This window comes from Rhinopithecus bieti, unplaced genomic scaffold, assembly GCF_001698545.2.
Source record: "Rhinopithecus bieti isolate Rb0 unplaced genomic scaffold, ASM169854v2 scaffold_6380, whole genome shotgun sequence".
In the NCBI taxonomy this organism is placed as follows: domain Eukaryota; kingdom Metazoa; phylum Chordata; class Mammalia; order Primates; family Cercopithecidae; genus Rhinopithecus; species Rhinopithecus bieti.
This window is the reverse complement of record NW_016806642.1, coordinates 5,840,271-5,854,932: the sequence shown is the minus strand read 5'-3', so window position 1 is coordinate 5,854,932 and position 14,662 is coordinate 5,840,271. Positions and strand designations below refer to the sequence as shown.

The window sequence follows — 14,662 nt, the reverse complement described above, 5'->3', positions numbered from 1 at the left end:
GAGGAGTTAAGACAACAGGAGAGAGTTGAGTGATTCTGAACCAGTGCCAAATGATGAGGAAGAAGACATAGAAGAAGCAGTGCCAGGAAACGAAATGACATGAGACAGTCTGGCATAAGAGTTCTGAGTATTCAAGACCACTTTTGACTTCTTTTGCGATATGGAAACTAAAGCAAACAGTGGAACATGGATTGGTACTCGATAGAAACATTTTTAGAGAAATGAGAAAGCAAAAAAGTCAGACAAAAATTACAGTGTAGCCGGGTGTGGTGGCTCAGGCGTATATCTCAGCACTTTGGGAGGCTGAGGTGGAAGAATTGCTTGAGGACAGGAGTTCGAGATCAGCCTGTGCAACGTAGTAAGACATTGTCTCTACAAAAAATAAAATTAGCTGGGCATGGTGGCACACACCTGTAGTCCTGACTACTCATGAGGTGGAGGCCAGAGGATCACTTGAGCCCAGGAGTTCGAGGCTGCAGTGAGCTATGATTGCACCACTGCAATCCAGCCTGGGCGATGGAGCAAGATCTTGTCTTGAAAAATGAAAAAAATTAGTGTATTTCCATAATTACACCAAGTGTGCCTGCGTCTTCCGTTTCTGCTACTCTTTTTTTGTTTTGTTTTGTTTTGTTTTGTTTTTTGTTTTTTGAGACGGAGTCTCACTCTGTCGCCGGGGCTGGAGTGCAGTGGCCGGATCTCAGCTCACTGCAAGCTCCGCCTCCCGGGTTCACGCCATTCTCCTGCCTCAGCCTCCCGAGTAGCCGGGACTACAGGCCCCGCCACCTCCCCGGCTAGTTTTTTGTATTTTTTTTAGTAGAGACGGGGTTTCACAGTGTTAGCCAGGATGGTCTCGATCTCCTGACCTCGTGATCCGCCCGTCTCGGCCTCCCAAAGTGCGGGGATTACAGGCTTGAGCCACCGCGCCCGGCCGTTTCTGCTGCTCTTGAGACAGCGAGACCAACTTATCTTCTTCTACCTCCTATTCAGCATAGAGATAATGAGGATGAAGACCTTTATGATGATCCACTTTCACTTAATGAACAGTAAACATATGTTCTCTTATGATAAGAAATAACATTTTCCTTTTTCTAGCTAACTTTATTGTTTATGTTCCATAAGGCTTCTGGTCAACATAGGCTATTAGTAGTTAAGTTTGGGAGTAGTAGAAAGTTATGGATAGCTTTTCCACTTGGGGGGGGTGGTTGGTATTCATAATCCCCATATTATTTAAGGGTCAACTGTACATTGTTGAGCATTTTTGTGACTGCATAAAATGGATGTTGGTCTGTAGTTTTCTTAATTGGAAATGTCTTTGTCTTGTTTGGGTATCAGAGTAATTCTGGCCTCATAAAATGAATTGGGAATGCTTTCTCGTTTTCTGGAAAAGACTGTGAAATTGGTGTTATTTCTTTAAATGTTTGCTTGAATTTCTCATTAGAAACATCTAGGCATGGAGATTTATTTTGGAAGAGGTTTTTCTTTAATACAAATTCAATTTCTTTAACAGCTACAGGATATTCAGTTTACTTATTCTTGGTTGAGTTTTGGTAGTTTGTGGCATTTGAGGATTTGGTCCGTTTTACCTAAGTTGTCAAATTTATGTACATAGAATTTTTTTAAATTGTCAATGCAGTCTGTAGTGATATCCCTTTTTCATTTCTGATATTAATAAAATGTGTCTTCTTTCTTTGTTAGTCTTGCTGGAGGTTTGTCATTTTTATTGATCTTTTCAAAGAAAAGTTTTATTGATTTTCTTTTTTGTTTTTAATTTTGTTGATTTCTGCTCTTACCTTTATTAATTCCTTCTTTCTGCTTACCCTGGGATTACTTGTTCTTTTCCTAGTTTCTTAAGGTAGAAACTTAGATTATTGATTTAAGATCTTGCTTTTTGATATTAGCTTTAACAATCAGTACCTTTTTGTAGCTTATACTTTGTATATTTTATTAATTTGTGTACATGTCTAGATTTCCCTATTTTAATGTTCTGGAGTACAGGGATCTTATTTTGGTTGGCTAATCTGGGATCTAACTGACTATCCTGTACTATGTGCTTAGTAAAAATTTGATAAGTGGTTTGAATAGGAACAGATGGATGAAAGGAGACTAAGTGAAGGTAATTAATAAAACTATTTCAAAGAAGGCTTCAAAATTAAGAAAAATAACAGAACTTAAGAATCATATCCAGGGAAGTGATATCAAGGGAAAAAAAAAAAAACAGTTCTGTCATGAGGAAAAGTTGCTAATACCAGCCAATTCTAAACTAGTTCTGATAGACTGTGTTCAGAATCTCAAGGTGGCATACAGAACACTCCCAGTACACTGCAGCAATTCTACATAGTGAGTAAACAAAGAACTATGTTTCTTAGACAATTCAAGGAAAAAAACCTTTTTGACCTTAGTTTTTCAGATAATTTAAGCAAGATAATAATTTGGAGATATTTACCTCCATGATTTTCTTGATTCCTTCCTTCACTTGATATACTTCACTATGCTACACCTGATATACATTTCTCTGGTGTTTATTGATTGTATAGCCTTAGGATAGCCTTTTTTTTTTTTTTTTTTTTTTTTTTTTTTTTTTTTTTCCTTATTCTGTCTCTTACTGGTCACCTGAAATCATGCTTTAAGCCTCCAGAGGATCAGGCCATAAGTTTCCTGGCTCATACCCTTCCATAAAATTAAAGCATCTGTGTATTAGTCTGTTCTCACGCTGCTATGAAGAAATACCTGAGACTGAATAATTCATAAAGAAAATAGGTTTAATTGACTCACAGTTCTGCATGGCTGGGGAGGCCTCGGGAAACGTACAATCATGGCAGAAGGCACCTTTTCACAGGGCAGCAAGAGAGAGAATGAGTGCCTAGTGAAGGGGGAAGCCCCTTATAAAACCATCAGGTCTTGTGAGAACTCAATCACTATCACAAGAACACCAGCATGGGGTTAACTGCCCCTGTGATTCAATTACCTCCCACCACGTCCCTCCCATGACACCTGGGGATTATGGGAACTATAAGATGAGATTAGGGTGGGGACATAGCCAAGCCATATCAATCTGTATTAGTTTTCTATGAGTGCTATAACAAATTATCACAAACTTGGTGGCTTAAAACAACAGAAATTTATTTTCTCACAGTTCTGGAGGCCAGAAATTCAAAATCAGTATAACTGGGCCAAAATCAAGGTGACGACAGGGCAGTGCTTCCTTGGAAAGTTTTAAAGGAGACTGCATTTTTTGTCTCATCCAGCTTTTGGCTTCTGCCTGCATTCCTTGGCTCGTGACTACATCCCTCCAATCTGCCTCCTTGGCCTTCTCTGCCTCCTTGGCCTTGTCTTCTGCAGTCAAATCTCCCCCTTTCTCTGTCTTCTAAGGACACTTGTGATTGCATTTAGAGCCCTCTTGGAAAATCCAGGATAATCTTCCCATCTCAAAATTCTTAATTATATCTGCAAACACATTTATGCCATATAAGGTAACACGCACAGGTTCTGGGGATTAGGACATGTATAACTTTTAGGGGCCATTATTTAACCTACCACAGCATCTAACAAGGAATCGAGAATACTGATGAAATGGAAAAACGAAGACATTCGTTATCTCTTGAAAATGTCCTTCACAATCTGTATTTTAAAATCTTATCTTTTGCCATTTGAAATATTAATATTTGCATATCAAATATTCATATAAATTAATTCAGACTGATATCCTTTATAGAGGATTCCAAAATGAATTCTAAGGAAAAGTCCAATTTATCACATATATCAATCCTTTTCACATATAGCCTCATGAATAACCACTTGACACTGAAACATGAATTCAGAAACTATTATTATTTTGGCACAGGAACAAACTTAATTTCAGAATCACAGCATCCAGATATCTATTAACTTTTATTCAAGTAAAAGTTTTAAACACCTGAATAACTTATGGATACAAATGGACATTAGTTTCATATTGCTTCCATATGTAGGAACTAGTCATTTAAGCAAATTACAAATAGATAGGATTTAATAAACTAAATCCGCAGTCAAGAAGAACCTATGATTCAGACTTCATAAATGAACTAAAATGACATTTGCAATATTGTTCAGCATTAATCTGGGTTCATATGGAATCGTCAATTATTTTCCAGTTACAAATAACTGTATGTTCTTATAGAAGATTATTTACAACTGACTCTATTAGAGCTCTGTTAAATGAGAGACTCTAGCTAGAGACTAGTTTAGGATATCCTAGTCCTAAACTGGAGACACCCTCAATATTCCTCAATATAGATTATTCCATCATTACTTACCACCACCAGATAGGAAGATGAGGATACACAGATATAAAGCTGTTTTGTTTTTAACAATAACATGATACATGCTTTTATTGTATGCCAAATAGGTGCCTGCTAAGGCTTTGTGTACATGTCATTAATGAATTACTTTTCAATATTTCTTACTTTGATAACTGGTTTCTGTATAAGCCATGTAACTAATAACTGTTAACTGTTAATGCCACTATATCACCCACTTCACCATCCAGTATTTTCATTATAAACTCCATACATCTTTTTTTGTTATAAATTTCACATACATACCATTTATTATTTGTTACAGTCATCAAAGATTGCTATCCTATAGTAAATACATTTCTTTAAATCATTACAATTGGAATGCAAATGATGATTCGTGAATGGTTAAGGTAAAGCTGTCTTTAATGAATACTGTATTTGGAAATGGGATTTGACCAAGTATCATTTATCTAGCCAGAATTTAACCTACCTCCCATTTATACACATTTGTATATGTAGGTGAATAAATAATTCAGTTGTTCCTTGACTGAGATAGAACCTAGCCAAATTCTAGGTAATTTGCTGTAGGAAGGCTTCTAAGTGACATATTAGTAACTTGCACAAGAAGTGGATCTGGGTCAGTTGTGGTGGCTGTCCAAGTGCAGTGGCTCACACCTGTAATCCCAGCACTTTGGGAGGCTGAAGCAGGCATATCATTTGAGGTCAGGAGTTCGAGACCAGCCTGGCCAACATGGCGAAAACCTGTCTTAACTAAAAATACAACGTTTAGCCGGGCTTGGTGGTGTGCGCCTGCAGTCCCAGCTACTTGGAATGCTGAGGGATAGAATCACTTGAACCCGGGAGATGGAGGTTGCAGTGAGCCAACATTGTACCACTGCACTCCAGCCTGGGCAACAGAGCAAGACTCTGTCTCAAAAAAAAAAAAAAAAAAAAAAAAAAAACCTGCAGATTTGCCTTGCCTTTGAATGTAACCTAACAGATTTGAGCTCAGGTCTATGAAGGCTGGATCGCACAAAGAAGAAAGACATCTAACTCTTCTTCCTGCTAGGTAAATGTTCTAAGTAAATTTTCTTTCAAAGTTAGAAGAGCCTAATTTTTTCGTGCTTCCTTTAAATGCTGGAGTTTCTCGGAGTTCAGTATTGGCCTCTTTTTTTTTTTTTCCTCTATACTATATTATTTTCCATAGGGGATCTCATCCACTCCCATGTCTTCAAATGCCATCTATATGCTAATGGATTATAAATTTGTATCATCTGGCTGGACCTCTTTTTCTAAGCTCTAGACTTCTGTATCTAACACCTTATTCTATACCTCCTCTTTGATGCATGACAGGAACGTCAAACATTATATGTCCAGAACAGAATTCATAGTCATGCCACAGTACCTTCAAACTCAGATAGTCCCTAACTTAGGATGGCTCAATTTACAACTTTTTCATTTCACAATGATGAGAAAACTATTATGTGTTCAACAGGAACCATACTGTACCCATGCAACCATGTTTTTCACTTTCAGTATTCAATAAATTATATGAGATACTCAACACTTCATTATAACATAGAATTTGTGTTAGATGATTCTGCCCAACCATAGGCTAATGTAAGTGTTCTGTGCACACTGAACAAAGGCTAGGCTAAACTATGATGTTCAGTAGGTTAGGTATATCAAACGCATTTTCAACTGATGATATTTTCAATTTATGATGGGTTTATTGGGATGTAATGCCATCCTAAGTCAAGGAGCACTGTATTTCTTATAATATTCCCAATCCCAGGCTGCTAGGAGACACCCCATATTTTCACTTACCCTATACATATCACCATGTCCAGTAGACTCTACTTTCTGCCTTGAGTCTGTTCATTTCAACGACCATCTCCTTGGTACAATCTACCAGTTTTCCACCTGCCAACCTGGTTTCACTTCATCCACTTTTTTGTTTTTACTCATTCACACAGTAGCCAGAGTGATCTCTTAAAAATACTGTTATGATCACAATTTTCCTTTGATTAAAACCCTTTTGGCATGCTACAACAGAGATGAACCTTGAAGATATTATGCTAAGTGAAATAAGCAAGACACAGAAGGATAAATATGATTGCACTTGAGAATAGTAAAATTCATAGAGACAGAAAGAATAGTGGTTTTCAGGGGTAGGAGGGAGGAGGGAATGGGGAGTTATTGTTTCATGGGTACAGAGTTTCAGTTTGTGAAGATGAAAATGTTCTGAAGGTGGGTGGTACAATGGTTGCACAACAATGTGAATATACTTAGTGCCACTGAATGTACACTTAAAAATCATTAAAATGGTAAATTTTGTTACACATGTTTTGCCACAATGAAAACAAAATGCTTTTGTTTGTTCATTGCTGTTATGATAAAGATCTCAACACCTGACACCCCCTACAAGGTCCAATATGATCAGACCTACCATTCCACCCCGAAGTTTTTATACTCCAGTTACACTAACTGTCTTTTTTCCAAGTTATTGATGACACTAAATTCCTTCTTACTTTAAACCTCCCTTAATGTTCTTTCTGGAATGAAATGCTCTTCCTCTCTTTTCACCTGGCCAGGTACTATTACTCATTGTTTTATCCCTCAGCTTATACAGCACTTCCTCCAGGATATTGTCCCTGACTCTCTCCAATGATAGATCCTTCTATTTACAGTCTAACAGCACCTATACTTCTTTGTTGCACTTATCACAATTATGATGTATTATTCAGTATCTGTCTCTTCCAACATATTGCAAGATCTGTGAGACCGGAGACTATTTTGTCTTATTCATCAAACACCTTTCAAAGAGCTGGCATTTAGTACAAGTTCAAAACATATTTATAGAGGCAATGAAGCAATACACAAATGAATGAATACCATCTAAATGGTAAAGAATAATTCATTAACGAAATAATATGAGGGACAGGTATGGTGGCTCATGTTTGTAATCGCAGCACTTTGGGAGGCCAAAGCGGGTGGATCACTTGAGGTCAGGAGTTCCAAACCAGCATGGCCAACATGGCGAAACCCCATCTCTACTAAAAATACAAAAATTAGCTGGGCATGGTGGCATGTGCCTGTAATTCCAACTACTTGGGAGGGTGAGACATGAGAATTGCTTGAACCTGGGAGGCGGAGGTGGAAGTGAGCCAAGATCGTGCCACTGCACTCCAGCCTGGATGATGGAGTGAGACTGTCTTAAAAAAAAAAAAAAGGATTACCACTTAAAAGGTATTTCAAAGAAAAAACATAATATTTACTTATCATTTAAAAAATAATACAAATTCCCTATAGAAAACCTGGAAAATCCAGATAAAATATAAAGAAACACTGCCCTATCTTGCAACCCAGTGGTAATCGTTGTACATCTTGGTATATTTCCTTCCAGTCCTTTATGAGTTTGTATGTGTGTGTGTGTCTGTGTGTTTTTCTTGAGAAAACACTCCAGTGGGATAATATGTATACAATTTTGTTTCTTCTATTTATGTTGTACCATTTACGTATTACCATATTATAAGTAATTCTGATTTAGAATATCTTTGGATAAATCTTTGACCCACATCTTGGATTTTTATTAGAATTAATAAAAGTAGTTATACTATATGAACATAAAAAATATGAATTAGAAAACAGAAAAAAGGAATAAATACCTTACCATAATCTAACGATACAAGAATGACAACTTACTTTAACAACTTAATGTTTTCAAAACTTCATTCTGTTCAGGTGGCAGAGACAGATTTCTATGAGCAGATACAAATCTCAGTTGACAGAGTTAGGTGATTAGGACATAATTTTTTTTCAGAATTCATCTTTATTTCTATTTCACTGAGATAGCCCATCTGGGGCCATGATTAAGTACACTTAGCTTACAGAGTGCCAAAGCATTTGGGAAAAACATCTGGCCTTTGATATCAAATGTCTATGCAGGCGTACAATCATCCTGTTTTATTCTTGGTCATTGGTCCACAGAGCCGGTAATTCTCTCATTTCTGTCTGTGTGGGCTCATCAGATCCAGTGGCTTCTTTCCCAATTTCAGTGCCACCCACAGGGGAATAAGACTCCTTCTGTTGCTTTTCATAAATACTACAACTTGGAAATCTCTGCAAGTCAATTTTTGAATGTGAGTAGAACCTGTGAATATGATGATACATTACTCCTATGAACATGTTACAAAGGGAGATTAACCAGGTAGGTCTAATCTAAGAAATGAGGACCTCAATCCTACAACTGCAAGGAAATAGATCCTGCCAGCAATCTGAAGGCGCTGTGTTAAAATCAGATCAAACTTTAAAAATTTTTAAAAGTTTAGTGTGCATACAAAGAATAGTTTACAAACTGGGAGACATCTAACCAAAAGTGGCAAGAAGCCTAGCTCACAGCAGTTACAGTGCAGCTTATAAACACTGAGGAGGAAGTATTTTATCTTTGTTACATTCTTTTTAAGGTAAGCAGAGCTGTTAAGCTGATTTTGTCTATAGCCGATTGGTTTAATTTCATTCAATCACACTGTCAAGGACATTTTGTGTTTTGTTTATGTCTAGAGCAAGTGTTTCAGGGAAATAAGGATGACTTCAGTTTTGGCTACCTGGCTACGGGTGGTTGGACTTAAAATATCTAAACTGGGGCCTCTATTTTTATTTATCTTTAACACTTGAAAGCGGATTCTTCCCAGAGCCTCCAGATAAGAAGCCAGCTTGGCTCCTGACTTCAAATCAAGGTGTTCTTCCCAGAGTCTCGAGATAAGAACGCACCAAGCTTGGGTGGGTTCTTATCTTGAGGCTCTGGGAAGAATTTAATGAAATTAAACCAACTGGCTATAGACAAATCAGTTTAAACAGGTATGCTTGCCTTAAAAAGAATGTAATGAAGGTCAAAATACTTTCTCTTTGATGTTTATAAGCTGCTATATATCTATGATTACCAGGAGGCAACTGAACCTGACCAAACCTTTTGATCTATGGAATTGGGACTTCTGATCTACAGAATTGTGGCATCATAAATGGGTGTTATTTTCAGCTGTTGAGTTTCTGGTAATTTGTTATACAGCAGTAGAAAAGTACGGGTTGAGTATCCCAAATCCAAAAATCCAAAACCCCAAATGCTCCAAAATCCAAAACTTTTTGAGCGCCAACATGACACTCCAAGGAAGTGCTCATTGGAGCATTCTGAATTTGGGATTTTTGGATTTGGGATGCACAACCGTTGTAATGCAAACATTCCAAAATCCAGAACAATCTAAAATCTGAAACATTTCTGGTACCAAACATTTCGGATAAGGGATACTCAATCTGTAATACAAGGGGATTGCATAAAGGAATGATTATCAGGAGGCAAGGAACATGGGGATCATTTTAGGTCTGTATAAGGGGCCACAGTAACCTTGTCCAGAACAGCAGAACTGCCAGTTAACTCATAGAACCATGAACTATCATAATGAATGGGGGTTGTCTTAAACTACTCAGATTTAGACTGGTTTGTTATGCAGTTAAAGCTAATTGTTACAACTTCTGGGGTGAGAGAAGTATAGATCAATTCCTCCTAAATGAAAAGCCCCATCATATTTCCAAAGATACTGAAGAAGATAGAAAGTGCATAAGATCTGAATTTGAGCCCATGACTTTTTATAAGTTATCATTTATTGATGACTTACTTATTAACACTGTGGTAGGAGCTCTATATTCACTATCTAAACCATACAACTCTAAGGTAGGTATTTTGAAGGCTTGGTGAATCTATGCTATATTTTCATTTTGTGGAGTTAGATAACCTTGATTACATTCACCATTCAATCTTCAATTCTCTCTTCTATAAAATGGGCTTGATTATACTATTTAATTCACAAGATTACACTGCTCTGTAAACTCCTGTGCAAATATTAGAACTCATTACTAGCAGTCCAGGGTTCAGTTTTCACATCATATTTGCCACTGAAACTCATCTAGAGTGACTACATCAACACACTGTATCTACATAACATGTACTATATCAGCTTGTATATCAACACTTGGTTTGTGAGAGTCTGCACTCTTAGGGGTCTGTTCTCCTCCCTGCTTGATCAAGACATACCAATTAACCACTAAAAGAATATAATTCACAGGTTAATGACAAGCTCTGGTTTTGGAATTGGGGAAGGACAGCTAATATTTTTGAAGGCCTCTATGTTTCAGGCACCAGGCTAGCTGATTTACTTCTATCAGCTGACTATGATTGAATTTGTTTGGACTGGGTCATTTAGAAACCATTTCAAGTAGTTCTACTGTGAGCATGGGTCACAGTAGAATTCTGTGTATCCATGATTGAGAATTTCTGACATACAAAACCCCATTAAATCTCGCAAAAAATATTCCAAAATAGGCGATATGTTTATTTTACAGTAAGGAAATGGATGCCCACAGACATTACCTTTCCCAAGATCACACATCTTGTAAAGCCAAGTTTTCTGCCACTTTACCAAAATGACAGGTTTCTTGAACAGAGGAGACAATCACTCTCACCAAATTAAGGGAGATACTAAACCAAAAAGCAAGAAAGACTGAAGATTCCTACTTAATAATCAAAGCCCCTTGGTTGACCTTGCTATCCCCCGTGAAACTTTATCAGCCATACCAGTCCTTGTTTGTTGATCTCACTTTATTTCTACTACACGAGTAACTGGCTAATTTTGATAGTATTCATACTTATCCTTACCATATATTTGTTTCTACACTGGTCAAGTCCTCCTTGTACATTTCCTAGTTGCCAACCTCGTGCCACAGCGGGCAAATCATGGGAACAGTCCTGGTTTTGGAGCCAGACCCACCTGAATTGGCCTCCCGCATGGACTTAGCTGTGTAGCCATGAGACAAGGCATTTTATTCCTTGAATTTCAGTTTTGTAAGCATAAAAAGGGGAAAAATAAAACCCATACTTTAGTAAGGTTTAGAAACACTACACTCAGTAAGTCATAGCTAAGTCACCATCACCAAAGTTAGCCAAGTGTGTGGTGCAGCAGGAAACACATGGAAAGCAGTAAGTCACATCAGACCTTTGGAGTTGATTCCTTTACCGAACTCAAATGCTCTCACATTTAGGGAGAAACAGAAGAATTAGGACTCATGAAATCGAGCTGGGGCTGGCACTTCTGTCCCTCCCAACAGGTTTCCAGAAAGCTACTTACACACGATGCACTCGCCAAACCACTGGAAATCATTCTATACTTTTTTCCACCCTGCCTCACGTCCTTGCCCTATGACCGGGTTCCTACCCCAACCTCTGCCCCAACACTTAGGGGAGGAGTTGCGGGCCTCTTTTTACAGTGGATAGGATTCCGAAGGGGAGAGTAAATCAGTAAGGCTCCACCCATGATCTAAGGAGGCCTAGAGAGGGCGCTCCCCTTTCCCCTCCCGCCTGACCTGCCAGGAGGTGGGCTGGCGCGGAGGGAGGGCCCTGTCCCCTGTCCCTTTAAGGAGGAGGGCCACGCGCCGGCCCAGAGTGCGGCATAGCCCCCACCCGCCGCGCCCTCACCCTAGAGCAGCTGCAGCCCCAGCCGCGGCCGCCCCTCCGCCAGCCGAGTCAGCAGCTCTGACCCCCGGCAGCAAGTCGCCACCATGGTGAAGATCGTGACAGTGAAGACCCAGGCGTACCCGGACCAGAAGCCGGGCACGAGCGGGCTGCGGAAGCGGGTGAAGGTGTTCCAGAGCAGCGCCAACTACGCGGAGAACTTCATCCAGAGTATCATCTCCACCGTGGAGCCGGCGCAGCGGCAGGAGGCCACGCTGGTGGTGGGCGGGGACGGACGGTTCTACATGAAGGAGGCCATTCAGCTCATCGCCCGCATCGCCGCCGCCAACGGGGTAAGGGATGCGCGGCCCCGCGCCGCCGTGCCCCCTGGCGCGTGTGCGACGTGCGGCCTGCGGCGCCCTCCCTGGCTCGGGGCCGGCCGCTTCCGCGCGGTCGCACTGGTCTCCACCTTCCGCTCCTCCCCGTCCTCCGCGCTCGCTCGTCTGGCCTGGAGGCCCGACGGAGGTGGCCGGGCTGGGGAAAGCGGCCGTGGGACCCGGCAGAGCTCCTCGCCTGACTCCCAGGGGGCGGGGAGGCACGGGCGCGGAGCCGGGCGTGACCTTGGGAGGCCCGCCCGACCCTCCGTCTCCACCCGCCGCCTTCCCTCTCCCAGTCCCCCGCCCTTCCCAAGGCCTCTGACATTTGCCTTAACCTTGCCACCCGGGAAGATACGGTTACGGCGCAGAGTGCCGTCGCCTTAAGCAGGAAAGGTTAGACAGCCGCCGCCTCGCCCAGAGCCCCCTCACATCCCGCCCGGTCCCCTGCTATTCTCGGCTGGGACTGGCGCTTCCTGCTGGCTCGGAGCCCGACACTGTGGGGCAAGGGTGGCGAGAGCACCCATCCCCCTGGGGCGTCAGGCTGGCAGATCTCAGCAGGCGGTTGCTGAGCTTCTCTTCCCGCCCCCTAGTTTGCCTTGGTTCCGAACTCCTCCCTTTGCGCGGCCTGCTTGCAGGGGTGCAGGCTTTTGAAAAATCTAGTCTTTGCCCGGTGGTGCCCGGGATCTGTTCCACCGACGGGGCTGGAGCTGAATTTTCATTAGAATGGCAACAACATACCCAAAGGCGCCCTTACGCAAACAAGCAGTCGTGGCAGGCCAGGAAATTAACGCAACACCTTGGTTCCGCTCCCGGCCAAGCAACATTAACTGACTTGATTGGGCGGGTCCACTCGGATAGGTGAAATTTCATAAAAAAGGTTTTTCAGTAAGTCTGATATATGAAAATGTGGGGCCGGGCATGGTGGCTCACTCCTGTAATCCCAGCACTTTGAGAGGCTGAGGCGGGTGGATCTCCTGAGATCAGGAGTTCGAGACCAGCCTGGCCAACATGACGAAACCCCGTTTCTGCTAAAAAACACAAAACTTAGCCGGACGTGGTGACGGACGCCTGACATCACGCCACTGCACTCTAGCCTGGGCGACAGAGTGAGACTCTATCTCAAAAAAAAGAAAGAAAGAAAGAGAATGTGGATTGATAAGTTGGGGCTATTCACTTACTTTTGTAAAACATTTCTAGGGAGTCCGAGGACCAAGTTTTCTTTCTGTATTTTAAGTGAGATTTGACTTATGCCCAATTCTTCTGGAACGCATCCCCTGAAATGGATACTTCTATTCATTTTAATAGTACTTTGTTTATCTTATATTACTGACATTGAGTACTATCTGCCAAGCGCCATGGTAAGCACTTCATTTCTGGGTCTCATTTATGCTCCTGCAGCCCTATAAGGTAGATGCTATTGTGGGTATCTTCAAGTTGCCAACGAGAACACTGAAGCTTAGGTAGGTTAAATAATTTACAAAAACTATAATGGCAGCACTAAGAGTCCAATATAGATCTGCCAATCCCAAGAACTTCAACATCTCCTGAGAATGAAGGGACCCTTGATCTCAAAGATCTGTTTTCCAGGCTCCAAAATCTAAACTGGGCGCTATCTACATCTGCCTCCCCGGGCCAAACATTTATAAGCATCAGTGAGGGAAGATTGCCTGAATTTGTTTACTTTGTGCTCCTGAATTTTCAGACAAGCACAAATTCCCATGAAAGAAGAACAAACAGTACCTGTATCCCAGTAGATCCCTTCATCTCCCCGTTACCACTTGTGCTGAATTTGCGTTTCATTCATTCATTCATTCATTCATTCATTCATTCAACAGATCCTGCTGAATACCATGTTCAGAGAAATGTGTGGACTAAAAGGATGATGCAGACACAAGATTTGCCCTTAAGGAGCTAACAGCAGAGTGGAGATTTTAGGTGTCCAGATGGAAATTTGTCCATTTGGGAGTAGTGTGGGGTGGGAAGGAAAGGATTAGTTAAGACTAAAAAAAAGTTCTTAAAATTTCATCACCCTTTAGCCATTGCCCTATTGCTGTTCTCTCAGCCAACCTTTGTAAAAGCTTTCTGCATTCCTATTTCTCATTCTCACCTCTAGCTTACTCGCCATTTCACTGCAATCTGGCTTCTGCCCCCTTCACTACTCCAGTAGAATTGCTCTTGCCAAAGTTACTAGTGACTTGCCAGTTGCTAAATCCGTGGAATACACTCTCGGTCTTATCTTCTTTGGCCTTTCTGCTACATTTGGCACTGCTGATTTTGTACTCTTAAAGTTCTTCCTCCCTTGGCCTTGCTTACTCTCCTGATTCTGCTCACACTTTTTGGAAGTTCCTTCATGGGCTGCACATTGACTCTTCCCTAGGTTTCCCCTTCCTTCCTTCCTTCCTTCCTTCCTTCCTTCCTTCCTTCCTTCCTTCCTTCCTTCCTTCCTTCCTTCCTTCCTTTCCTTTCCTTTCCTTTCTTTCTTTCCTTCCTTTCTTTCCTTTCTTTCTTTC

At 41.1% G+C, this 14,662-nt stretch overlaps 1 protein-coding gene and 1 long non-coding RNA gene across 2 annotated transcripts in view; both read left to right on the top strand.

Annotated features, from left to right (window-relative positions):
- The first annotated feature begins 11,616 nt into the window (after positions 1 to 11,616).
- The window catches only part of PGM1 (phosphoglucomutase 1), a 66,955-nt gene continuing 63,909 nt past the window's right edge, over positions 11,617 to 14,662 (top strand). The window contains exon 1 of the mRNA XM_017877199.1: positions 11,617 to 12,128. Coding sequence (XP_017732688.1) covers positions 11,883 to 12,128 — 246 coding nt within the window. The 5' untranslated portion in view covers positions 11,617 to 11,882. The remainder of the gene's footprint in view (positions 12,129 to 14,662) is intronic.
- LOC108532896 (uncharacterized) overlaps positions 12,138 to 14,662 on the top strand; it is a 7,734-nt gene continuing 5,209 nt past the window's right edge. The window contains exon 1 of the long non-coding RNA XR_001886577.1: positions 12,138 to 12,545. This is a non-coding gene — a long non-coding RNA (uncharacterized LOC108532896). The remainder of the gene's footprint in view (positions 12,546 to 14,662) is intronic.